Source organism: Schistocerca nitens, unplaced genomic scaffold, assembly GCF_023898315.1.
Source record: "Schistocerca nitens isolate TAMUIC-IGC-003100 unplaced genomic scaffold, iqSchNite1.1 HiC_scaffold_375, whole genome shotgun sequence".
Classification (NCBI taxonomy): Eukaryota; Metazoa; Arthropoda; class Insecta; order Orthoptera; family Acrididae; genus Schistocerca; species Schistocerca nitens.
The window spans coordinates 4,937,883-4,965,781 of NW_026045909.1; the positions used below are offsets into that span (position 1 = coordinate 4,937,883).

The 27,899-nt window shown below is 41.5% G+C and overlaps 1 protein-coding gene across 1 annotated transcript in view; it reads left to right on the forward strand.

Moving 5' to 3' along the window:
- The window catches only part of LOC126229566 (vacuolar protein sorting-associated protein 8 homolog), a 205,510-nt gene that overhangs the window by 159,463 nt on the left and 18,148 nt on the right, over window positions 1-27,899 (forward strand). The window contains exon 19 of the mRNA XM_049942334.1: window positions 20,439-20,745. Within this exon, the coding sequence (XP_049798291.1) occupies window positions 20,439-20,745 (307 nt within the window). The remainder of the gene's footprint in view (window positions 1-20,438; window positions 20,746-27,899) is intronic.

A 27,899-nucleotide genomic window follows, 5' to 3' on the forward strand; every position in this document is an offset into this window, starting at 1 on the left:
GACCCGTGTTTACATTTAGTGATTTTGCTGTTTCCCCTTCATTTACTCTCACGTCAAATGAAAACAAAATGGATATCTGTGGCCGAGAGCTATCAAGTGAATTAAAATAATTTACATAATTACGGAAGGCTAACATATGTTTTTAGTTTCAGATTTTATTTTATTTCCATCTTCCTGACAATCAAGCATTAATCACCTCGCAGAACTATGAAGTTATTTTTGTCTGTTTGCTAAAGAAATTTGACTTTTATTAGCCTTTTCCGCAGAGACAGTCAATTTATTTGAAACAAAATGTTTCATTCCACAGTACTGGCTAGTTTCAACGGTTTGCTGCATTTCAAGTGCACGTTTTCATCTTCTAGCACGTATGGCATTATGCCATAATAAAAAACCAAACATGATATAGTAGATTACTGGTGCTCCAAGAAAATTTACGACCCGAAAATCACACTGAAAAGCTTAATATCAGGTCGAGGTCTACTTCATTGGAAATCTGGGCATACGAATCTGCACTTCAAGTATACACTTTAAATGTGCATATTTTAGTACGGTTCACGAAATTCTGATGCTCTTTGAGTATCCTCTGATGTCTTGTTTCTTGTATGACATAATGTATGATCTTTACGTGTTTTACACGTACGTACATACGGGCTACGTCATGGTAGCTACGCATGTGCGATGTCGCCTGTTGTCTGCGCTTTGTGGCAACTGCTGAAACGAACCTATTTCTAGCAGGTCGCGGAAAAATATTGCGAATGGTGGTTTGAAAGTTACTTTCAAAGTAAATATCCTTTTACGTAAGTTGAACTATGTGCGAGAATGCACCATGAATTTCTTAAATCACAGAGCATTTGACTCTCATTTAAAAATCAACTCTTTGATGATGAGCCATTTAGAAGAATTTTGAACCCTGAAGATCAGACATTTTTGTCATTATTAAAAATTTTACTGGCACATTTGTGTGATATATCTGAAAGTGTAACACGCGCAAAAAAGATCAACATTATATGCGAAAGCTTAGCTTCTCTTGCAGCTTAAACCTTAGAGACCAATATTATATGTGAAAGCTTTGTTTTTCTTGTAGCAACACTATGTATATTAATTTAAACTATTAACTTTCCCTATTTGGGTGTTCGTGCTACTTAACAGTGATGTTGCTGTTGGCTGACATCACGTGTCCCATGCTCTGAATATACGCTGTCATCAGCTGGCGAGATCTCATGACATGAGCTATGACTGGCTTACAAAAGCACATCGCAATCCCGATTTCAATGATTCGGAAAGTAACTTGTGGTGTTTGATTTCGTAATACAAAAATACGCAGCGTGCATGATGCTGCACATCAAAGATATTTCCAAAACATGTCTTTTTCCTTGAGTTTCGTTTTCTAAAGTGCTGGGAAATTCAATGCTCATGTATACAACCATAACCATTCAAAGGATTGATAAGTTTTGCAGTTCTGAGGGAAAAGATATTGTCACTTAACACGGAAAAAGCGTGTTTTCACCCGGGAGAAAGTGTATTTTTAACCGGGAAGTCCGGGAATTTATTTTCCTTGTCTGCATATACAGCCTGTAAATGGACATAAGAATACAAGGTGATACTAAAAATAAAACTATTTGAAAATATTGTTCTTTATTGATAACTTTTTAGTTAAATTTACTGTAGAATGAAAAATTTTGAAGCATTTTGTAAAATGAAGTCCTACATTACTCTCTTCATGACAGTTCTTGCCACCTTCCCACATCTTGCCTTGCTTCGTTCTACACAAATCTTGCATCTCCTATGAGGCAATTAGTAGTTTCTGTGGCTAGAGACAGTGGTTTTGTGTATTGAGCAGCAACCTATCCTTTTCATAATATGGTCATTACTTTGAGTGAAAGTTGATTCAACCAGGTGTCCTTTATTCACCAAAGTCTCTACCAATTCAGTAAAGACTACAACGAGATTTTTGTTAGCAGATTTCAACTTTAATATAAATCATACAAATTCAAAATCGTCATCATGAAAATATGAAAAAAGCTTTGTTTGACTGCTTCATTTGCTTCGTCTCAGACGGATAGTTGCCCATTAATTTGTTATTGTGGTCCCTATACACCTTTTTTGTAGAGCCAGGTTAGTCTATGGAGATCTGATGTGATGGTAGGTCTAAAGGATTGGCAGCTTTACACCTCAAGCATATGTAGCGCACAATACAACTTACTACAAGAAACACAGTTGCACTAATAATAGAAATGCTTATAGTAATATCAGTCCAATTATGTTGTTTTCAAAAATTTTGCATATGCCCGAACATGTGTTCTGTAGAAATATGTCCTTCTGCGATTAGCTCATCAAAGAAGTATGACAATTCTGGATTCAAAGTGTTGGTAAGTTCCTACACTTGTCCGTGGTACTGTGTGGCATCAGGCTCACCTCTGAACAGTTGTACCTTGCATGAATTGTATCCATTTGTACCATCCTAGTTGAATTAACAGTAACTTTTCCTGAATATCTCTTTTAGTCTGCAAATCTCATTTCTAACTTTCCATACCTCGAAAGTTAGTCCTAGCATTCAGTGATAAATAGTCAGCAATACATGCGGGTGTTTGGAAAACAACACTCCGGAGTTCAGTGGTTGGTTCACGATTGCAATTCCCACATCTTCAATAACATGTAGTCACATCATGAGTACAATTATTCTTTGGATTGTCCTCACTGTTACAGTGCTTACTGGAAAGGAATGCTCATCAATACCCCTTCCTTCTTCAAAAGGTATGTCCATATAGCAAAAATAACAAATGACTGACATTAATAGCTTATAAACTGCTAACACACAATACAGATATAATACTACAAAACAAAGAAGGAGAAAGTGCACAAGTATACTGTAAACTAGTCCTCGATGTACATCTACATAGGTACTCTGCAAGCTATCATACAGTGTATACTTCTACTAGTTATTTTCTTTCTTGTTCCACTCGCAAATAGAGCAAGGGAGAAATGACTGTATATATGCCTTTGTATGAGCCCTAATTTCTCGTATCTTATCTTCTTGGTCCTTAAGCGCAATGTATGTTCGAGGCAGTAGAATCGTTTGGCTGTCAGCTTTAAAAGGCAGTTCTCTAAATTTTCTCAGTAGTGTTTCTCAAAAAGAATGTCGCCTTCGCTCCAGAGATCCCCATTTGAGTACTCAAAGCATCTCCATAATACTTATGTGTTGTTCAAACCTACCGGTAACAAATATAGCAGTCAGTCTCTGAATTGCTTCAATGTCTTCCTTCAATCTGACCTGGTGCAGATCACAAACTCATTACTCAAGAATAGCTCACACCAGCATCCTATATGCCATCTCCTTTACAGGTGAACCACCCTTTTTTCTAAAATTCTCCCAATAAACCGAAGTCGACCATTCACCTTCCCTACCACAGTTCTTGCTTGCTCTTTTCATTTCATATAGCTTTTCAGTGTTACACCCAGACATTTAAACTACTTGACTGTGTCAAGCAGGACACTAGTAATACTGTATCTGAACATTACAGGTTTTTCCTTCCTTCTCATCCACATAATTTACATTTTTCCACATTTAGAGCTAGCTGCCAGTCATCACACATCACATCATTCAAATCTAGCACCCCTCCTCTGAATTGCTTCATAGTCTTCCTTTAATCCAACCTGGTGTGGTTCCCAAACACTCGAGCAGTACCCAAGAACAGATTGCTCTAGCATCCTATAAGTGGTCTCCTTTACACATGAACCATACTTCCCCAAAACTCTCTCAATAAACCACAGTCGACCATTCACCTTCCCAACCACTTTCATCACATGCTCGTTCCATAACGTATTGCTTTGCAACATTACGCACAGATATTTAAATGATGGGAGTGTATCAAGCAGGACAATACTATTACTGTATCCGAACATAACGATTTTATTTTTCCTACTCATCTGCATTAAATTACATTTTTCTACTTTTAGAGACAGCTGTGATTCATTGCACCATCTGGAAATTTTGTCTAAGTCGTCTTGCATCTTCCTACAGTCATTCAACTTGGACACCTTACCGCACACCAAAGCTTCATCAGCTAACAGCCACAGATTGTTGCCCACCCTGTCTGATAAATCATTTATGTATATAGATAACAGCAGCAGTCCTAACGCACTTCCCTGGGGCACCCGTGACGATACCCTTGTCTCTGATGAACACTCGCTGTCGAGGACGACATACTAGGTTCTATTACGTAAGACGTCTTTGAGCCATTCACATATCTGTGAACTTATTCCATCTGCTCGTACCTTCTTTAACATCCTGCACTGGGGCACCATGTCAAATGCTTCCCAGAAATATAGAAATATGGAATCTTTCTGTTGCCCTTCATCCATAGTTCACAGTATATCATCTGAGAAAAGGGCAAGTTGAGTTTCACATGAGTAATGCTTTTTAAAACCGTGCTGATTTGTGGACATAAGCTTCTTAGTCTCAAGGAAGTTCAGTATATGCGAACTGAGGATATGTTCAAGGATTCTGCAGAAAACTGAAGTTAGGGTTCTTGGTCTGTAATTTTGGGGGTCCATTCTTTTACCCTTACTATATACTGGAGCTGCTTGCACTTTTTTCCAGCCACTTGGGACTTTGTGCTGGGTGAGAGATTAACGATAAATGCAGCCTAGGTAAGGGGCCACTGCTGTAAAGTGCTCTTTGTAAAACCAAATTGGGATTCCATCCAGACGTGGTGATTTATTTGCTTTCAAATCTTTCAGTTGTTCTCTACACCAGGGATGCTTATTACTATGTCGTCCATATGAAAGTCTGTCCAATAGTCAAATGATATGTTTGCAAGATTCTCATGTGTGAACAATTTCTTGAACATGAAATTTAAAACCTCAGCTTTGGTTTTGATATCTTCAGTTACCACACCAGACTGGTCAACAAGGAACTGAATGGAAGCCTTAGATCCACTTAGCAATTTTACCTAGTACCAGAATTTTCTCAGGTTCTCCACCAGATCTCTTACTCAGGTATGATGGTGGTAGTTGTTGTATGCTTCACTCATAGATCTTTTGACAAACGCATGAATCTTCTCAGAATCTTCTGAATTTCGTTGTTAAACCACAGTGGATCTTTTCATCCCTTATCCACTTACTAAGTACATAACTCTCCAGACCAGGATTTATAGACTGGTTAAGCTTTGTCCATGATTCCTCTATATCCATCTTACTGGAACTAATTGATGTCAATTCACCAAGTGAGGTGCTAACAACTGCTAATCTGCTCTATCTTGCAGAAACACACTCCTAGCCTTCTTGACTGCTTTATTGACTTTTGTAGTCATAGTTGCTATAATGACATCATCATTGCTAATACCCGTTTCTGTACTGACATTGTTAAGATCCAGCCTGTTTGTAGCTACATGGTCTAAGATATTTCCAATGTGTGTGGGCTGCTGAACTAGCTGCTCAAGTCAGTACTTAGAAAACGTGTTCAAAAGTATTTCAAACGACTGTCTGTCTGTACACTCCAGACTGAATCCATAGACATCCCAATCTATACTTGATAGGTTAAAGTTGCCTCCAACTATAGTTGGAGTCACTAACACGGCGATCGAGTTTGGGCTGGTTCTGTACATCTACGTCCACATACTCCAACAGCCAGTGAGCATTCAGTAGTGTTCAGAGTGCTCTGCTGTGAATGCCGTAGCTAATGTGAGCTTTAACCGTGATTGTAGTGAGTTGTTTAGTTAATTTATATTTCATTTGTTGCAATTTGTTATCCTTCATGGTGGTAGTAAGAGAGAAATTCCACATAAGCAGGATATCTCTTCAAGTGGAAATCATGCGCATGCACTTACCATAACTGTTGCTAACTGTTGCTTGGAATTGTCAATAATGCCATCCATGTCTGTGCGTCGACATGGGCGAACCGCCATCATTTGTAGATCAGAATATAGTACTGCATGATCTGAGTATTACACGATTCTGACCATAGGCTTTCTTTGAATGACTCTACAACTATCACAGTGGAATTGTGTGGCCAGTAAAAACAACCAACAATTAACTTAGTTTCACCTACACCTGTTATACATGACCAGAATACTTCAGTATCACATTCAACTTCAACCTCAATAGAGACCATATTTTTGTCAACTGCAATGAATAGTCCCCTTCTTAAGGTCTCTAATCTGTCTTCCTGATATATGTTCCCTGACTCGCTAAATAGTTCAGAGCTTTCCAACTCTGGTTTCAGCCAGCTCTCAGGCCCAGAATAATTTCAGTGCAAGAACTTTCCTGGAGGGCAGTAAATTCAGGATCTTTATTATGAATACATTGGCAGTTCACTGATAATATTTTGATGATCGCTGTGTCTTTATTCTGAACACCATCTGACTTCCTTTGCTGCATATCGACTGGCGAGTGTTCATCAGAACACCTCAAACTACCATCTAGCCTAAGTTCATATGGTGCCCTGTGTCTAGCACGAATATCTGGTTGCACATTCTTCTTAACTTTCCTTCTTTTTTTGTTTTTCTGTGGTACTGTTACTGGAATTTGTGATAAAGCATCTATCGCGCTATTTAATGACTTTACCTTACTAATACGAGGTGTGGCTATAAAATAATAGTTCTGTTGCTGTGAAACATTTTATTTCAAAAACACACAAATCTAGTTATTGCCACCCTCAATATACACCCTTCCTCTATCCATACAACACTCTGTGTGAATTTTACATTTTATGGAAACAGTGCTGGAAGTCTTCCTCTATGAGCTCCCTGACAGCACATGCTACTTTTTCTTTCATAGTTTCAACAGACTAAAATTTTGTTCCTTTTCAAGCAGATTTGACTTTGGAAAATAGATAAGTCGAATGGTTCGAGGTCAAGTGAAGAAGGTGGGTAGTCTAACACTGGGATGCTGTACTTTGCTAGAAACCTTGGCACAGACAGATAACTTCTTTATAGACCAAGATAAGTTTAACCAGATAAATGCTCAGCCTGTTGAGAATGGTCTTTCTGATCATGGTGCACAGCTAGTTACAATATATGACATAGCTCCATTCAGCAGTACTAAACGGTCCTCCAAAGTAGTACGTTCAGTCAACGATTTAACAATTGCAAATTTCAGGGAAAGCCTACAGCAGTTAGACTGGGATGAGGTGTACCGTGAACCTGATGCCAGTTTAAAATATAATTTATTTCATGACACTTCTGTAAATGCATTTGAAAACTGCTTCCCCAAGAAAATAGTTAAATATACTCGTAAGAAACCATGTATCCATGGCTTACTAAGGGTATAAAAATATCTTGTAACTGGAAAAGGGAAATGTATCTGACAGCAAGAAAGAGTAGTGACCCAGAAACTATCAAAAATTATAAAAAAGTTATTAAAAAATCCAGAAGTATGTGTATCATGTCTGAAATCAGCAACTCTGATAATAAAATTAAAACAATTTGGAATATTATTAAAAGAGAAACAGGTCAACCAAGAGCACAGGAAGACAGTATTACCATCAAATTGAATGAAAACTTTACGATCAAAAAGTCAGAAGTTGAAAATATTTTTAATAATCATTTTCTAAATGTTGTGGATATAGTAGGATCCAGGTGTTCATTAGAAAATGCTAGGCTGTTAATGGAAGAGGCCATACCTATGCAATTTGATACAATTGAAATCTCACCCACTTCTCCCTCTGAAATTAGGAAAATAATAAACTTGCTTAAAAGCAAAAACTCACATGGAATTGATGGCATTTCCAGCAAAATACTAAAAGTTTGTTCTCAACAGATAAGTAAGATTCTCAGCCACCTGTGTAATGCTCTCTGGAACAGGGCATTTTCCCTGATAGACTGAAATATGCTATTGTTATACCTTTGCATAAAAAAGGGGATAGATCTGATGTCAACAATTACCGTCCAATCTCCCTTCTAACAGCTTTATGCAAAATTTTTGAGAAAGTGATGTATAAAAGAGTAGCTTCACATATCTGTAAAAATGAAGTACTAACAAAATGTCAGTTTGGTTTCCAGAAGGGGTTTTCAACAGAAAATGCCATATATGCTTTCACCAATCAAATTTTGAATGATCTGAATAACCGAACACCACCCATTGGGATTTTTTTGTGATCTCTCAAAGGCTTTTGATTGTGTAAATCATGAAATTCTGCTAGACAAGCTCAAGTATTGTGGCATGAGTGGGACAGTGCACAGATGGTTTAATTCGTACCTAACTGGAAGAGTGCAGAAAGTTGAAATAAGTAGTTCTCATAGTATGCAAAGATCAGCACATTCCTCAAACTGGGGAACTATCAAGAATGGGATTCCACAAGGGTCGGTCTTGGGTCCTTTGTTGTTCTTAATATATATTAATGACTTACCATTCTATATTCATGAAGAGGCAAAGTTAGTTCTCTTTGCTGATGATACAAGTATAGTAATCACACCTGACAAACAAGAATTAACTGATGAAATTGTCAATAATGTCTTTCAGAAAATTACTAAGTGGTTCCTTGTAAACTGACTCTCACTGAATTTTGATAAGACACGGTACATACACTTTCGTACAGTGAATGGTATGACGCCATTAATAAATATAGACCTTAATCAGAAGCCTATAGCTAAGGTAGAATATTCAAAAATTTTAGGTGTGTCCATTGATGAGAGATTAAATTGGAAGAAACACATTGATGATCTGCTGAAACGTTTGAGTTCAGCTACTTACGCAATAAGGGTCATTGCAAATTTTGGTGATAAACTTCTTAGTAAATTACCTTACTACGCGTATTTTCACTCATTGCTTGCATATTGCATCATATTTTGGTGTAATTCATCACTGAGGAATAAAGTATTTATTGCACAAAAGCACGTAATCAGAATAATAGCTGGAATCCACCCAAGATCATCTTGCAGACATTTATTTAAGGATCTAGGGATATTCACAGTAGCTTCTCGGTATATATACTCTCTTATGAAATTTGTTATTAACAACCAAACCCAATTCAAAAGTAATAGCAGTGTGCATAACTGCAATACTAGGAGAAAGGATGATCTTCACTATTCAAGGTTAAATCTAACTTTGGCACAGAAAGGGGTGAATTATACTGCCACTAAAGTCTTTGGTCACTTACCAAATAGTATCAAAAGTCTGACAGATAACCAACAAGTATTTAAGAAGAAATTACAAGAATTTCTGAATGACAACTCCTTCTACTCCATAGTTGAAAAAACGCCAAACAAAAAAAAAAATTATTAAAAAAAATAAAAAAGTTATATTAACTTAATCTTGTTGTTGTTGTTGTTGTTGTTGTTGTGGTCTTCAGTCCTGAGACTGGTTTGATGCAGCTCTCCATGCTACTCTATCCTGTGCAAGCTTCTTCATCTCCCAGTACTTACTGCAACCTACATCCTTCTGAATCTGCTTAGTGTATTCATCTCTTGGTCTCCCTCTATGATTTTTACACTCCACGCTGCCCTCCAATACTAAATTTGTGATCCCTTGATGCCTCAGAACATGTCCTACCAACCGATCCCTTCTTCTTGTCAAGTTGTGCCACAAACTCCTCTTCTCCCCAATCCTATTCAATACTTCATTAGTTACATGATCTACCCATCTAACCTTCAGCATTCTTCTGTAGCACCACATTTCGAAAGCTTCTATTCTCTTCTTGTCCAAACTATTTATCGTCCATGTTTCACTTCCATACATGGCTACACTCCATACAAATACTTTCAAAAACGACTTCCTGACACTTAAATCTATATTCGATGTTAACAAATTTCTATTCTTCAGAAATGCTTTCCTTGCTATTCCCAGTCTACATTTTATATCCTCTCTACTTCGACCATCACCAGCTACTTTGCTCCCCAAATAGCAAAACTCATTTACTACTTTAAGTGTCTCATTTCCTAATCTAATTCCCTCAGCATCGCCCGACTTAATTCGACTACATTCCATTATCCTCGTTTTGCTTTTGTTGATGTTCATCTTATATCCTCCCTTCAAGACACTGCCCATTCCATTCAACTGCTCTTCCAAGTCCTTTGCTGTCTCTGACAGAATTACAATGTCATCAGCGAACCTCAAAGTTTTTATTTCTTCTCCATAGATTTTAATACCTACTCCGAATTTTTCTTTTGTTTCCTTTACTGCTTGCTCAATATACAGATTGAATAACATCGAGGAGAGGCTTACAAACCTGTCTCACTCCCTTCCCAACCACTGCTTCCCTTTCATGCCCCTCGACTCTTATAACTGCCATCTGGTTTCTGTACAAATTGTAAATAGCCTTTCGCTCCCTGTATTTTACCCCTGCCACCATCAGAATTTGAACGAGATTATTCCAGTCAACATTGTCAAAAGCTTTCTCCAAGTCTACAAATGCTAGAAACATAGGTTTGCCTTTTCTTAATTTAGCTTCTAAGATAAGTCGTAGGGTCAGTATTGTCTCATGTGTTCCCATATTTCTACGGAATCCAAAATGATCTTCCCCGAGGTCGGCTTCTACCAGTTTTTCCATTCGTCTGTAAATAATTCGCGTTAGTATTTTGCAGCCATGACGTATTAAACTGATAATTCGGTAATTTTCACATCTGTCAACGCCTGCTTTCTTTGGGATTGGAATTATTATATTCTTCTTGAAGTCTGAGGGTATTTCGCCTGTTTCATACATCTTGCTCACCAGATGGTAGAGTTTTGTCAGGACTGGCTCTCCCAAGGCCGTCAGTAGTTCCAATGGAATGTTGTCTACTCCCAGGGTCTTGTTTCGACTTACGTCTTTCAGTGGTCTATCAAATTCTTCACGCAGTATCATATCTCCCATTTCATCTTCATCTACATCCTCTTCCATTTCCATAATATTGTCCTCAAGAACATCGCCCTTGTATAGTCCCTCTATATACTCCTTCCACCTTTCTGCTTTCCCTTCTTTGTTTAGAACTGGGTTTCCATCTGAGCCCTTGATATTCATACAAGTGGTTCTCTTTTCTCCAAAGGTCTCTTTAATTTTCCTGTAGGCAGTATCTATCTTACCCCTAGTGAGATAAGCCCCTACATCCTTACATTTGTCCTCTAGCCATGCCTGCTTAGCCATTTTGCACTTCCTGTCAATCTCATTTTTGAGACGTTTGTATTCCTTTTTGCCTGCTTCATTTACTGCATTTTTATATTTTCTCCTTTCATCAATTAAATTCAGTATTTCTTCTGTTACCCAAGGATTTCTATTAGCCCTGGTTTTTTTTACCTACTTGATCCTCTGCTGCCTTCACCACTTCATCCCTCAAAGCTATCCATTCTTCTTATACTGTATTTCTTTCCCCCATTCTTGTCAGTTGTCCCTTTATGCTCTTCCTGAAACTCTGTACAACCTCTGGTTCTTTCAGTTTATCCAGGTCCCATCTCCTCAAATTCCCACCTTTTTGCAGTTTCTTCAGTTTTAATCTACAGTTCATAACCAATAGATTGTGCTCTGAGTCCACATCTGCCCCTGGAAATGTCTTACAATTTATAACCTGGTTCCTAAATCTCTGTCTTACCATTATATAATCTATCTGAAACCTGTCAGTATCTCCAGGCTTCTTCCATGTATACAACCTCCTTTTGTGATTCTTGAACCAAGTGTTAGCTATGATTAAGTTGTGCTTTGTGCAAAATTCTACCGGGCGGCTTCCTCTTTCATTTCTTCCCCCCAATCCATTTTCACCTACTACGTTTCCTTCTCTTCCTTTTCCTACTATCGAATTTCAGTCACCCATGACTATTAAATTTTCGTCTCCCTTCACTATCTGAATAATTTATTTTATCTCATCATACATTTCATCAATTTCTTCATCATCTGCAGAGCTAGTTGGCATATAGACTTGTACTACTGTTGTAGGCGTGGGCTTCGTGTCTATCTTGGCCACAATAATGTGATCACTATGTTGTTTGTAGTAGCTTACCCGAACTCCTATTTTTTTTATTCATTATTAATCCTACTCCTGCATTACCCCTATTTGATTTTGTATTTATAACCCTGTATTCACCTGACCAAAAGACTTGTTCCTCCTGCCACCGAACGTCGCTAATTCCCACTATATCTAACTTTAACCTATCCATTTCCCTTTTTAGATTTTCTAATCTACTTGCCCGATTAAGGGATCTGACATTCCACGCTCCAATCCGTAGAATGCCAGTTTTCTTTCTCCTGATAACGACGTCCTCCTGAGTAGTCCCCGCCCAGAGATCCGAATGAAGGACTATTTTACCTCTGGAAAATTTTGCCCAAGAGGACGCCATCATCATTTATCCATACAGTAAAGCTGCATGCCCTCGGGAAAAATTATGGCTATAGTTTCCCCTTGCTTTCAGCCATTCTCAGTACCAGCACAGCAAGGCCGTTTTGGTTAATGTTAAAAGGCCTGATCAGTCAATCATCCAGACTGTTGCCCCTGCAACTACTGAAAAGGCTGCTGCCCCTCTTCAGGAACCATACGTTTGTCTGGCCTCTCAACAGATACCCCTCCGTTGTGGTTGCACCTACGGTACGGCTATCTGTATCACTGAGGCATGCAATTATGTTGTTAAATTAACTTAATTATGTCATGTATTGGAAAATTTTACTCGTTCCACATCATTACGAAATATCGTATTCATGATCCATGGAACTAGTATTAATCTAATCTAATCTAATCTAATGTGGTGTGAGCCAGTTGCATTGTCTTAATGCAGAACCCATGACCTGTTCTTCCACAATTTGGGTCGTCTTTCTTTCTTCCCCCCCCAACCCCTCCGCAGAGTTGAGCAAGAACCTCAAGGAAGTAATATTTAACCTTCAGGATCCCAGTGAAAATACACAATGCAGTTTTTTTATAATAATAATAATAATAATAATTTCAATTCTTGATTTGCTCAGTCAAGGTTTTTTCGCTCTCACTGAAGCTGGGCCCCTCCAGTGCGTGGACTGGCAGTTAGATTCTGAATCAAATGTGGAAAAGAAAGACTCATCACATGTTATCACTCTTTCCAGGAAGTTAGGATCATTTTCAGTGGGATTCAAAGTGTCAGTACAATATTTTCACAAGTTTCTTTTTGTTCGAGAATTTTCAGCACCAATTTCACACACTTTTTTTGTGTTAAATTGGTTATGTAAAGTATGTCTTACCTATTCCTTTTTACAATTGATCAGCTACTCAACCAACAATCAAATCAAATCAGATTGCCTGCTTTATTGATATTTTCATCCATTTTTGATGAAAGGAGTCCTGCACATGAGTCATTTTCAAAGTCTTCTCGGCCATCTTGGAAACTCTTGAAGCACTCAAGAACTCATGTATGTGATAGTCTTTGCCACACACTTCTTTCAGTAAAAGATAGGTTTCAGAAGCAGTTTTTCAAAGTTCCATGTGGAACTTCACGACAATTAGTTGCTCTATTGTTACATTCATTATATTTGCAGCTTGCTGAATTTCCTCCCATGTGTGTGCGACAACTTGGCTGTAACACCATGAGTAGGGAACACTGCCAGTGTGATGCAGGCTAAGTCACCTTTGATTGTTCTTCTTCCAATGCTGTCACCTTTATTTTTGTTCTTGTGGTCTGTCTACTCTGTACCATGGCCATGCTCAAATTTATTCTTCTTGACTTCATATCCAGATAGGATGATGCTGTAAGTGTGTCTCACTACTTCCAACTAATACACATCTTCAGTGATAATCTTCTGTATTATTCTATCTATCTATATCAGTTGTGAAGACAGGTCCAAATATCATTAAGTCATGAACTCAGCCACATCGATCAGTACGCCCAACCACACTGATCTTGACTTAAGATCTAAGATTTACAATCTGCATTTGTCTTGAATGTTTACATTGTAGTGTATCCTTCAAGGGGCATCACAAAGACATAAACACGCACGTCCAGCAAGTGCTACTGTGCTCACCACGCCTAACCTTGCCCCTGCTATGTTGTGTCACTGCATATGCACCATATAGACTTATCACAGATCGGGGTGTGCACAGTGGATTGTTCCCACTACATAAAATGTTTACAACAGAGACAGCCATCTTTCACCATCGTGAGCACTGTCAGTGGAACCTAGATCATTCTCACAAACCACCCTTGCTACACTACAAGCTCTTACACAAATGGAGGCCAAGCCACAGCAATTTGTCTACAGACACCAGAGATGTTGCATTCAACTGAGAAAGCTTCACGCTTCATAGCTATTGGTCGTTAATATTTGGCAGATGCATATTTTCTCTGTAGCAGCATCAGTCCCAGTATTTTATAGTCACATCCCATATATACAACAGAAGTTTTGGTATGTAACTTGATTTTAACATTGACTGGGGAGGTCATGTATGTAACCTGATACAGACCATTATATTTCATTAAAAATCTTAGTTTTCCATTTTGGTGTGTATGCATTGATAATCAACCTCCATTGGCCATATCTGAAGTGTAAAAGCTGACTTGCTTGATGTCCTATATGTTCTTGCCTTTCCAGTTCATTTGTATTGGCACATCAAGCTCTTTGCCATACCTCACATATTCTTTTGCAAATTTCTTCCATAGAGTATCTTGTAGGGTGAAAAATCATTACAGGTATGGACTTTAGAATTATACATCCTGATGGCGTAACTTGCCCAGTTGCTTATGGGCTGTTGACATACTGAGTCACCACATTCTGTATTGTTTGGTGAACACATTTTGTGCATCTGTATGCTTGCAGATGAAATGGGCTCATCTGTAACTTGCGAATATGAAGCACAGGACAGAAGTGTTTCATCATATCAGATAAGAAGCTAGTACCCTGATCATCTAAGGAGCTTCCCGACACACCAAATTTAAGAAGCCACTTATTCACTAATGCCGTAGCTGGTTGCTAGTTGAGAATTAGAGTGATAGATGTAATGGTTGTATGTAAGTATGTATGTATGTATGTGTATATGTATTACCAGCCAGAGTTCTGTTGACTGGATGCAGAATATCAAGCCCCATCATTTCAGAAGATCTGGATGTCTCTGGCAACCTACGAAGAGGAATCTTTTCGTGGATGAGATCCCAGCATGTGCATTCTATTAATTTCTTCACATATTGATCCACATCATGTTTCCCTATAAACCACAAAAGCTTATTAGCTACTAGCCTATCAATCATTCATGCCCCCCCCCCCCTCCCCAACCGACTTGCATGTTGTAACACTTCTTTCCTCAGCGAAATTGAACCACTATGTACAGTCAGCATTTTGCAGGTCCACAAAGTAAACCTTCGTGTGAACCGTGGGTGTGACACAATTCCTGATAGTTCGTGTCAGCTGCCTGTTCTCTCTGATAGCCACTCACACTTTTTCCAGCTGTTTGCAACACTGCAATCTTGCAGCTCAAAGTGTATATATTTATGTTTTCTCCCAGGTTTGTGAATAAATGTATGATTGAACTCCATCAACATAAGAGCCCACCTGGATAATGTGATAGAGGTATCCTTCAATACCATTAGCCACTTTAAGGAAGCATGATCCTTTAATACTTTGGATTTCTGCCCATATAGGTAAAATCTAAAGTATGTGATTCCATAGATCACCACTAAACATTTCCTTCTCTGTGTTTAACTGCCGAGAAGTGTATGCCAAAGGATGCTCCTGACTCGGAACACAACCAATTGGTAGTGTAGCAAGAAAGGATGAATTCCTTGTCTAAATATAGAAATGCCAGTACTGGGTCCTTGATTAGTGCTACCTTTAATTCCTGAAAGGCACACTTGTAATCTGTTGACCACTCAAATTTAATCCCTTTTCCTAACCAATGGTTTAACAGTTGAGCAGTTGGTGCATATCATACAATGTAAACTTTCACGGCCGGTATTGTCTTCACTTAAAACTTCCGGGCTGATAGGCCGTGGTCGAAGTATAAAACTGTCTCCTGACGTTTCGTCTCCGACTGCGGGAGACATCCTCGGAGGTAAAGCGGCGAACTGTGAAGAGAACTCGAGGAAGCGCTGATTATATAGGCAGTACAGAGGGCGCCACTATTGATCACGTGGCATCGGCTATGAGATTGTCTCTGGTAATGCCAACATTCTCGATTGAAAGTAATCGATCGTCACGCTTGCGGTGCAATGTTGACATCCAAATTTTTTCCAGTTTAACACCTTCGTCTTTCCTGTTAAAATTATTACGATGTTTATCAATCTCGATAGCCTCTCTATACAAGCGTGCATAATAATGCGAGGTTGTTGATATGACGCTCATCTCGCTGAATTTTATTTCATGATCACCTTCCTGGTAAACATGTTCCGCTACGGCCGATTTATCCGTGTGACCCAGGCGGCAATTCCTCTTATGTTCGACAAGACGGGTGTTCACACTTCTCTTTGTGGTACCGATGTAAACCTGTCCACAACTACAAGGAATTTTATATACCCCCGGTGTAGCCAAAGGGTGCCGTGCATCTTTTGCCGACCTAAAAAATTCTTTTATTTTCCTAGTAGGTCTGAAAATAGTTTCCACCCCATACTTGCCTAAAACTTTCCCAATGCAATCTGTGACCTTGCTAATGAACGGAAGAAAAACCTTGCCCATGGACGACTGTTGTTCGTCGTTACTCCTGATTCTCTGCCTAGAGCGAAGTGCTCGATCTATATCCTTGCTAGAATAGCCATTCTTCACGAAAGTTGACTGTAGATGTTCAATCTCATCTTTTAAATAAACAGGTTCACAAAGTTTGTGCGCCCTGTCTACCAAAGTTTTCATTACACCTCTTTTTTGTCTAGGGTGGTGGTTTGAATCTTTGTGTAGATAACGATCAGTATGTGTGGGCTTTCTATACACCTTATGGCCCAACGTTCCGTCCGGTCGTTTAATCACAGATACATCCAGGAAGCTCAATTGCCCATTCCTTTCTGTCTCCATTGTGAATTGGATTTTCGGATTAATGCTGTTTAAATGTGTCAGGAAGGCAACCAACTCCTCTGCTCTGTGTGTCCATACTACGAACGTGTCATCGACATAGCGATACCATCTGGCTGGTCTCTTACTGGCAGTCTGCAATGCCCGTTGTTCAAAAGTCTCCATAAATAAGTTAGCCACAGCAGGACTGAGAGGACTGCCCATAGCCACCCCGTCAATCTGTTCATAAAAGTCACTATTGTATTGAAAGTAGGTTGTGGTGAGGCAGTGTTGGAATAATGCCACAATATCGGTGGGAAAAATATCCACTATGCATAAGATAGCTTCGATTACCGGAATCATGGTAAATAACGACACAACATCAAAACTGACGAGGATATCATCTGGGCCCACGCTCGTTTCCTTTAACTTGTCAATGAAATGAGCTGAATTTTTAATATGACTGTCCGTTCTACCAACATAAGGCTGCAGCATTGAGGCAAGGTGTCTAGCTAACTCGTGTGTTGGTCCGCCTATAGCGCTGACAATTGGCCTCAACGGAATCCCAGGTTTATGAACTTTGGGTAAGCCATAAAGTCTAGGTGAGTACACTTCTGTTTTTCAAAGCAGCTTCTTATCGTCGGAACCAAATGAAGACACTTTCACCAGTCGATTTGTCATTCTTAAAATCTTCATAGTCTGATCTTTCTGGAGCTTTTTGTAATTGGAGGGAACCAAAATATCATTGATTTTTCCATGATAGTCCTCACTGTTCAGTATGACGGTGGCATTACCCTTATCTGCATTAAGAACAATAATATTTTTTTTATCTCCATTTATATCCCTCAGCGCCTTCCTTTGAGCCTGCGACAAATTACTTTTAGGTGGCTTACATGTATGTAAAATCCTAGCCGTTTCCATCCTAATTACGTCAGCGGACTGCTGTGGAAGCTGACGGATACCGGCCTCAATATTTGCTACAATGTCCTCTTTGGGTACGTTTTGGGGCGTCACAGCAAAATTGTTTCTTAGTAATACTATGCAGTGTGGTGATTGGAATAAGATTGACGGTCTAACATTCAAAACTATGGAAGTTAGTGCAGAAATATCAGCAAACAGGCAGAAGAAGTAGTTCAATAACTTACAGAACAACATTTCTGGGGGTTCAGTTGAGGACAATTCTCGAACTGTTATTAACCTGTCTGATAAAGATTTGTCAAAAGTTGAAATTTCTGTACTAGTGAAAGGAGGCAATTTCAAAAACTGCTAATACTAAATGAGGATCAGTTGAACACCCTCTTCACTAATGACATCAAATACTTGACCTGGGTCCGTGCAAAATTACATTTGCCGATACTTAGCATAAGACATGCTGCTCTTAGGCTGTTGTAACTTCCTCCATCTATTTCACATGTTCATTCATATACTCCGGGGAAAAAAAAAAAAAAACTATAGTATCAAGATATGTCATACACTTCCTAGGTTTCAGGCTAAGCAGAACTCCATTTAGCAATCTTTATATATTTTTAAGCCCGAGTGGTATCCAGCGACATTGAAAGTTTTAGGTCTAGCTTCTGGTACAAACCACAATGCAAACCCATTTTAAAAAAGTATTTGCAACCATCCAAATTGCCAAGTGTTTCTTTGATATTTGGTGTTGGCAGAGCCGTTGTGATAATTCATGCACTCGGATGTATGTAGTCACAACAATTTTTTAGTGCCATTCATTGCCTGTTTCACTCCCCATGGACAGTCACTGGTTTCTATAATACCTTCTGCCAGTTGTTTGTCATTAAATCCTTCCTTAAGCAGTTGTAAATGCTTCAGTACACAATATAGTGTCTTATAAATTGGGGAATTACTCCCTTTTGGTATGCAGTGTTGGGTAATAGGAATCGTGGGTAATAGACACTGTGCAATAAGCAAATCCCTAAATTGTAACAATAGTGTTTCCATAACTAGCTGATCACTGCCTTGCCAATGACTCACTTTACTTCAAATGAAGGATCACTGTATGTTTGTGGTTGGAGTTTGTATATGACCTATGTATGTCATCTTCCTCGCTCCTGCATACAAAATAGTGCATTGTATCCAAATCCTCATTATTCCCCATTGGTTCAACCACTCATAACATTTCCTATGGTAAGCCTGTACCTATGGATACCCAAACTAAATTCTCTGTGCCTGGTAGTGTCTTGTTACAAGAACCCATCTTCAGTGTGGACCATGCACACACAAGGTACACCTCCATGATTGGTTAGCCTTGCAACATTGCCTCATTTGCAGTGGTATCACCTAGTGAAAACAAAGTTCCACCAAGTTCAGTTGTGTGCTGCGAAATATTGATTTTGGCATAATGTTTAGTAAGAAAATAGAGCCCAACAGTCACAGAATACCCTTGACACACTTCTGGCAACGCTTCCATATGCTCAGAAAGTCTTAGCCTTAAGGTTGAACTTGAGCTTTGTTGTCCCCAATGAATCTAAATCATTGTTACCAACTCCACCCGTGATATTTAATGAGGCACTCATAGTCTCTTTTTACCCAAGAGATGCAGTGCAGTGACCAATAGATGTACCCCTGTATCTGTTAAAAACCTATGTTCCTTGCCATCAACAAAACCCCACAAGCAGCATCCCATCTCTGCCTCCAACTGTGCAGTATCATATTTTATTGGGAACATTGTTCGACAGCTTTTACTTTCCCATTTGTTTTCGATGATCACTTCTCCTGAGACCGATTCTCTTGTTTCTTAGCCTTGCATTCACTCCTGTGCTTTCTAACTCACTTGCTCACGTTTGTAGCACTTTGGCTGATGACACTGTTTCCAGAGATGCCCTTCACACCCACATCTGTGACAATTTACTGTGAACCTTACACGACAGTCACCATGAGGCCTTGGTCGCTATATCTATTTCCTTTAAGTACATAGCTACTCTAAGAACTGTGACAAAATCCAAAGAATTTGCCAGTCTAACCCTACATGACGTTTCAGCATGAATACTGTACCAAAACACATAAAGTGCCATATTTTCAACTTCTCAGTGCAACACTGTACTGTATTCAGTTCTTATTCTTTAATCAACCCTTGATTTATCTTTCTGTAATGAGTGATTGTAATATAATGATTGATACTATGCATCACTCGGTCTTAGTATTGAACTAAAAGAACAGGGAAAAATCTTAGATCACTCATCAAGGGATGTGAAGAATCTAGTAGATAAACTTAATTTCAAACATAAACTGAAATCTTATGTGATGTATGACTCCTTCTGTTCCAAAGAAGAATTTATGAATGTGTAATACTGTAATGTTAAAGTTCATAATAATCAGTAGATGAAAAATTAAAAATAAGGATGACTGACTAACTAGCTAGCTATCTAAAACTTGTACCATACTGTGGCACAAACCCAGATACCTTCTTTTCATGAGTTATGCTCACCTTTTGAGCTCTAGTTCCTTAAATCAAAACACTTGCACATCAGCATGAGCATGTGGAAAGCTGCTAATTGCAGTAGTAATACTTTATTTTGGAAAAGTGTTCATGTAATGATTTCATTTTAAGAAATTCAACTTTAATTTCAGCAGTTTGCTTTTACATTCATAGATCACAAGGAAGTATGAACAGACTGACGCTACAGCTTATTTGCTGGAGAAGACTGGAGACTTCCAAGGAGCGCTGCAGCTGTTACTGGGCCACCTTAACAGCAGAATAGATTTGTTAATTACAACATCAAGAGATGGAGTAAATAAGGTTGAAGAAGAAACTGCGGTGCGAGAGCTGACCACACGTCTCGTGGAACTGTGTAGAAGAGGTTCAGCCACACTGGATGAGGCTGGCCGTCACAGTGTATGGTTTCCTCTGCTCGACAGCCTCATGCGACCACAGCGCAATGAGACTACACGGCTGCTAGGTGGGTGAAGTACATTTTCAGGAAGTAAGCATTATATGCACTTCTGGTAACCAGAGTATCTGCATTTGCAGCTGCCGTTGAAAAAGATTTACACATCCATTTGTATATTCGACAGGCTTTGATATGGGTGTATGGCGGATGTCATGATATCCCCACCTTCCCTTTTTCCTGTTCAATTCATAGACAGAGTACCAGAACAACAACTTCGTTGCTTTGCATTTACTCTTATTGCTCCGATTTTACCATCATGGTCATTAAAAGAAATATGTGTGAAAGATAGTAATATTTCACTCTATTGTTTTTTAAAAGTACTGTCCTGGAATTGTAAGAGTAATGTTCTCTGTGATATACATTGCTTTTCTAACAGCATCTGTCACTAGTCTTGGATGAGCGCTATCCAGACACTCCTGCATGACTAAACAAACCCATGATGTAACACGCTGCACTTCTAAAGACCATCTGTGTTTCCTCTATTAATCCTGCATGGCAAGGCTCACAGACAGACAGCTGGTCATCGAGAATCAGTCAATGAAAAATTTCGTTGGCTACCTCTTTTGTGGGTGAATCTCATTATTTTCGTATTTTTCCAATGAAGAATGACATCTCCTTTCCCCAAGACCATATGAATATCAGTCTGTGACCAATTTGCATAACCCTTTTGTGGTCCATCTTTTTTTTTAGTGTATTTAATGCTTGTGACTGTTAACAATGAGTGACTGTCATTGATCTGAAATTAATGAATTTCATCTTTATTTCACAAGATGGCAGTCCAGTGTGGAGCTGTGCTGAATTCTTTCTGGTAATCTGGGAGAATTTTATGTTCAACTTAGGTGACTAGTGAATACAATGATCAAAGTTATCCCATAGATATTCAACTGAGTTAAGACGTAGAGAGACTGGTTGCAAGGGAATCGTGAAAAAGTCTTGATAGCATTCTTCCAGCCATTTACAGACACTAGTAACTGTGTAGTGAGGCACATTACCTTGCTGAAAAATACCGTTCTCTATTAGGAAGACAATCATAATGTGGAGGAGAGTGTGATTTCATAACTTAATTGGTCAGTAATGCCTTCCATGTCGATTAATAGCCCTATATACACTATAACACAAAAATATCGCTCAGATGATAAAGCTGCCACAAAGCAGAGTGGTGCAGTGACATCATATTCTGTTGTGACTCGGCAATCTTTCAAAGTGCCGCCGCACAGTTACACGCGTCCTCTACATGCGGCGCTGTCTGCTAGCCACGCAGCAGCAGCACCACCTAAGCGGCCAGCCAGCCAGCGGCCGCTAGACTTGGTCTCAGTTATGATTTGACTGTTGAAGTGTACACACATCTTACTCTGTTTACTTGATCTGTGGCTTTCATGTATTGCGTCTTCCTTGAAATACACTCCTGGAAATTGAAATAAGAACACCGTGAATTCATTGTCCCAGGAAGGGGAAACTTTATTGACACATTCCTGGGGTCAGATACATCACATGATCACACTGACAGAACCACAGGCACATAGACACAGGCAACAGAGCATGCACAATGTCGGCACTAGTACAGCGTATATCCACCTTTCGCAGCAATGCAGGCTGCTATTCTCCCATGGAGACGATCGTAGAGATGCTGGATGTAGTCCTGTGGAACGGCTTGCCATGCCATTTCCACCTGGCGCCTCAGTTGGACCAGCGTTCGTGCTGGACGTGCAGACCGCGTGAGACGACGCTTCATCCAGTCCCAAACATGCTCAATGGGGGACAGATCCGGAGATCTTGCTGGCCAGGGTAGTTGACTTACACCTTCTAGAGCACGTTGGGTGGCACGGGATACATGCGGACGTGCATTGTCCTGTTGGAACAGCAAGTTCCCTTGCCGGTCTAGGAATGGTAGAACGATGGGTTCGATGACGGTTTGGATGTACAGTGCACTATTCAGTGTCCCCTCGACGATCACCAGTGGTGTACGGCCAGTGTAGGAGATCGCTCCCCACACCATGATGCCGGGTGTTGGCCCTGTGTGCCTCGGTCGTATGCAGTCCTGATTGTGGCGCTCCCCTGCACGGCGCCAAACACGCATACGACCATCATTGGCACCAAGGCAGAAGCGACTCTCATCGCTGAAGACGACACGTCTCCATTCGTCCCTCCATTCACGCCTGTCGCGACACCACTGGAGGCAGGCTGCACGCTGTTGGGGCGTGAGCGGAAGACGGCCTAACGGTGTGCGGGACCATAGCCCAGCTTCATGGAGACGGTTGCGAATGGTCCTCGCCGATACCCCAGGAGCAACAGTGTCCCTAATTTGCTGGGAAGTGGCGGTGTGGTCCCCTACGGCACTGCGTAGGATCCTACGGTCTTGGCGTGCATCCGTGCGTCGCTGCAGTCCGGTCCCAGGTCGACGGGCACGTGCACCTTCCGCCGACCACTGGCGACAACATCGATGTACTGTGGAGACCTCACGCCCCACGTGTTGAGCAATTCGGCGGTACGTCCACCCGGCCTCCCGCATGCCCACTATACGCCCTCGCTCAAAGTCCGTCAACTGCACATACGGTTCACGTCCACGCTGTCGCGGCATGCTACCAGTGTTAAAGACTGCGATGGAGCTCCGTATGCCACGGCAAACTAGCTGACACTGACGGCGGCGGTGCACAAATGCTGCGCAGCTAGCGCCATTCGACGGCCAACACCGCAGTTCCTGGTGTGTCCGCTGTGCCGTGCGTGTGATCATTGCTTGTACAGCCCTCTCGCAGTGTCCGGAGCAAGTATGGTGGGTCTGACACACCGGTGTCAATGTGTTCTTTTTTCCATTTCCAGGAGTGTATATTTGTTCAACTTGAAGTTATTACAATTGGTGACGAGGTAGTGATTTTTCTTTTCCATCGTTGACCCACATGTTTCCATGGCTACTTTAGAGCAACTATTGCAAGGTCTCATAGAACAGCAAACGCTTCTCACAAATGCGATTTGTGATTTCGTCGCGGCATCAAATGTGGGGCGTCTCTCGCCGTTGTCTCCACCTACTTTTCCTCCTTACGACGAGACTGTGGAAGACTGGTCTGATTACAAGAAAGGTCTTTGACAGCACTTCTTGGCATTTCATGTCGCGGACAAACAAACATGTAAGTCTCTGTTCCTTTCATGGATTTCACCTCGAATGTATCAGTTGTTGTCGCAATTGGCTCCTTTGAAAGATCCTGCGTCTTTGTCCTTTGCTGAAATATGCTCACTTCTGTCCATCTATTTTCAAAAGCAAACGCATGTGGTAGCCTCTCGTGTTACCTTTTATCATTGTCAAAAACAACCGAATCAATCCTATCGTGCTTGGGCTGCTGAACTTCACGGCCTCAGTAGAAAGTGTCAATTTGTTACTGAAGTCCACGAAGAATCCTACGCCGATTCCATGGTACAGGGTGCTATTATCCGATCGGTGCCCGACAAAGAAGTTAGGCAACGTGCCCTTCAATTGGCAAATCCGACTCTAGATGAAGTCCTATCCATCACTCAGTCTTTTGAAATTTCTCGCGCCGCTGGAGCGCAAATAGAGGCATGGAGCGACATCGGGGGTATACAACCTCTGTGCAATGTTGACGAAGCGTGTGGTGTGTCCCCACCGGCCGACGTGGCCGCAGTACGTTCCCAAGCACAGCCTCGGCCTAACCGTAAACAAACCTCTAAGAAACTGCAGCAAAACCCACAGCAACTTCCTTCCTGTCCACAGTGTTTTACGAAACATTCATGAGAAGATTGTCCACAACGTTGGGCCGTGCAAAAAAAAGGGTCATGTGTCATCCGTTTGCAAATCTGATCCATACATGATGTTCATGAACATGACGCTTATTCTGATTCTGTGTTGTCTGTCAATTGTACTTGTTCCCTTTCAGGGAAGTTATTCCTCACTGTCCAAATACTTGGTCGAGATGTTCGCATGCAGGTGGATACTGGTTCTGCTGCCACTATCATCAATTCTCAGGCGTATCTTCAGTTGGGTTCTCCAATCCTGTCACCTGTCACTAGGCAATTACGGACTTTCAATAAACGGAAGATTTCTCTCTTTGGACAATTTGATGCTGAGGTATCTTACAAATCTGTCGTTCGCACTGTTCCCATATTTGTGGTCGACCATAGTAATGTGGAGAATCTTTTTGGTTTGGATGCCTTTCATGTTTTTGGGTTCTCCATAGATGACTCTGTCAATATCGTCTCTGATGCTATTCCTTATGCTCACTTGGATTCCTTGTCGACGACATTTTTGTCCCTTTTTTTTCTCCTGGGTTAGGCCGTGCAAGCTCATATCACGCTCAAACCCACTGCTCGGCCTAAGTTTTTTCGGGCTCGGCCCATTCCCGTGGCCCTTCATGATCAGGTCAAATGGGAGCTGGATCGTCTCACTGCTTCAGGGGTTTTGCTTCCTGTCACTTCCAGTGAGTGGTCCTCTCCTGTCGTCGTAGTTGCTAAGCCAAATGGTGATATTCGTCTCTGTGGCGATTTCAAAGCCACTGTAAATGCTCAATGCCTTATCGACACTTACCCTATGCCTCGACCTGTAGAATTGTTCACTAAACTTGCTGGAGGCCAGTATTTTTCTAAACTTAACCTGTCAGAATCTTATCATCAACTTCCTCTCGACACTGCTTCCCGGCAGTTTCTGGTCCTTAGCACGCCTTTCGGCCTCTATCAATACCAACAATTGCCATTCGTGGTTGCCAGCGCCCCTGCTCTCTTTCAGCGATTGTTGGAACAATTATTGCTCACTGTCCCTGGGTGTATAAATTACTAGGATGACATTGTTTTCACTGGCTCCACCACTGACGAACATCTTCAAAATCTCCGCGCACTTTTTCATGTCTTACAGACTGCCGGTCTTAAGTGTAATCTTCAGAAATGAAAATTTTTTCAGGCGTCTATCACGTACTTGGGGTTTCAACTCTCTTGGGATGGTATTCGTCTGCTTCAGCAAACTGTCGCTGCGATCGATACCCTTCCTCGACCTACATCTGTTAAGGAACTGCAGGCCTTCTTGGGGAAAATATCATACTATCACAAGTTTTTACCGTCTGCTGCTTCGTTGGCTCAGCCGTTGCATCGCATGTCGCATAAAACCGTGCATTTTCACTGGTCTGCGTCATGCGATGAGGCTTTCCAGAAATTGAAGACTATGATGAAACGAGCCCCGTGCCTGGCTACTTATCGACCTTGCCAGCATCTTGTTCTTGCCACGGATGCCTCTCAATGCAGGGTCGGTGCAGTCCTTGCGCGCCGTTTTCCTGACGGTTCTGAACAACCCATTGCTTATGCCTCCAAAACGCTCGCGGATGCCCAACAGAAATATTCTCAAATTGAAAAAGAAGCTTTGGCCATTATTTATGCTCTTCATAAGTTTGGTGTTTTTCTCTATGGATCCACTGAGCGAGGTGGCGCAGTGGTTAGCACGCTGGATTCGCATTCGGGAGGACGACGGTTCAATCCCGTCTCCGGCCATCCTGATTTAGGTTTTCCGTGATTTCCCTAAATCGCTTCAGGCAAATGCCGGGATGGATCCTTTGAAAGGGCACAGCCGATTTCCTTCCCCATCCTTCCCTCAGCCAAGCTTGCGCTCCGTCTCTAATGACCTCGTTGTCGACGGGATGTTAAACACTAATCTCCTCCCCCTCCTCCTCCTGTGGATCCAAATTTCATCTTGTTACGGATCACAAACCACTTGTTTCCTTGTTTCATCAATCAACGTCACTTCCCGACAAGGCTGCACACCGCCTCCAGCGTTGGGCTCTTTACTTATCTCGTTTCAATTACAAGATTCATTTCCGGCCGACGGCTGAACATGCGAATGCTGATGCACTGTCTCGCCTTCCCATGGGTTCTGATGTGGCATTTGATAGGGACGAACTTTTGTGTTTCCACCTGGATGTTGCCGAGCAGCGGGTTGTGGACGGGTTCCCCATCACCGGGGGCCGCCTGGCAGCTGCTACATGTTCTGACCCTACCCTCTCCTGGGTTTTATGCTGTATTCAGAAGGGTTGGCCAGATTGTCCATCCGGTAAGACTTCTGATCCGTTGTGGAACTACTACGCTTTGCGTTACCGCCTCACGGCTAGGGATGGTGTTATCCTCCTTTCCACCGAAAATGCTTCGCCGCGTGTTGTGTTACCTGCATCTTTGCGTGCTTCGGTCTTGCGCCTCCTTCACCAAGGGCACTGGGGTGTCTCTCGCACAAAATCTCTGGCGCGCCGTCATATGTACTGGCCCAGCATTGACTCTGAAATCGCACACATGGTTGCTGCCTGCGGCCCTTGTGCGTCACAGGCCGCCACCCCGAAGTCATCTTTGTCACTGTGGCCTTCTCCTGAGAAGCCATGGGAGCGTATTCATGCTGACTTCGTGGGACCTTTTTTAGGTACTTATTGGCTTCTCGTTATTAACGCCTACTCTGACTTTCCTTTCATTGTCTGTTGCACGTCGCCTACCACCGCGGCAACCACCAATGCTCTAGCTCGCATTTTCTCTTTGGAAGGCCTTCCCTCTACTCTTGTTACTGATAATGGTCCGCAATTTGCCTCTTCTGATTTTGTGGATTTTTGTGCCCGTCACGGCATCATGCATGTCACGGCCCCTCCGTTCCATCCACAGTCAAACAGTGAGGCTGAACAACTGGTCTGCACATTTAAGGCTCAGATGAGGAAACTCCTGACTTCTTCTTCTGCTGATTATGCGCTTCTCCAATTTCTGGCTTCTTATCGTTTCACCCCCATGGGTGACCACAGCTCGGCTGAGCTCTTACATGTCCGACAGCCCCGCACGCTACTTCATCTTCTGCGGCCTTCCACCACACGGCCGTGGGTGCCTTCGCTTGGCCGATTAACTGCTGACGACCTTTTATGGGTATGGGGACATGGCAGGCGGCCAAAATGGAGTCCTGGCCACATCTTATGACACCGTGGCCAACGCCTGTATGAAATCCAGATGGACACGGGTGTTGCAGTGTGTCATTCGGACCAGCTTCGGCCTCGTGTGCCGGCAACGCCTGTTCCGGATGCCACTACACCACCTTTGGCTCTACCTGATGCTCGGGATCTGGAATCTCTCATTACTCACAATGCAGTACTCTCACCATCATATTGGTGCCAGTACAAGAACTGACCACCAGGAGACATGCCCATGCAGGA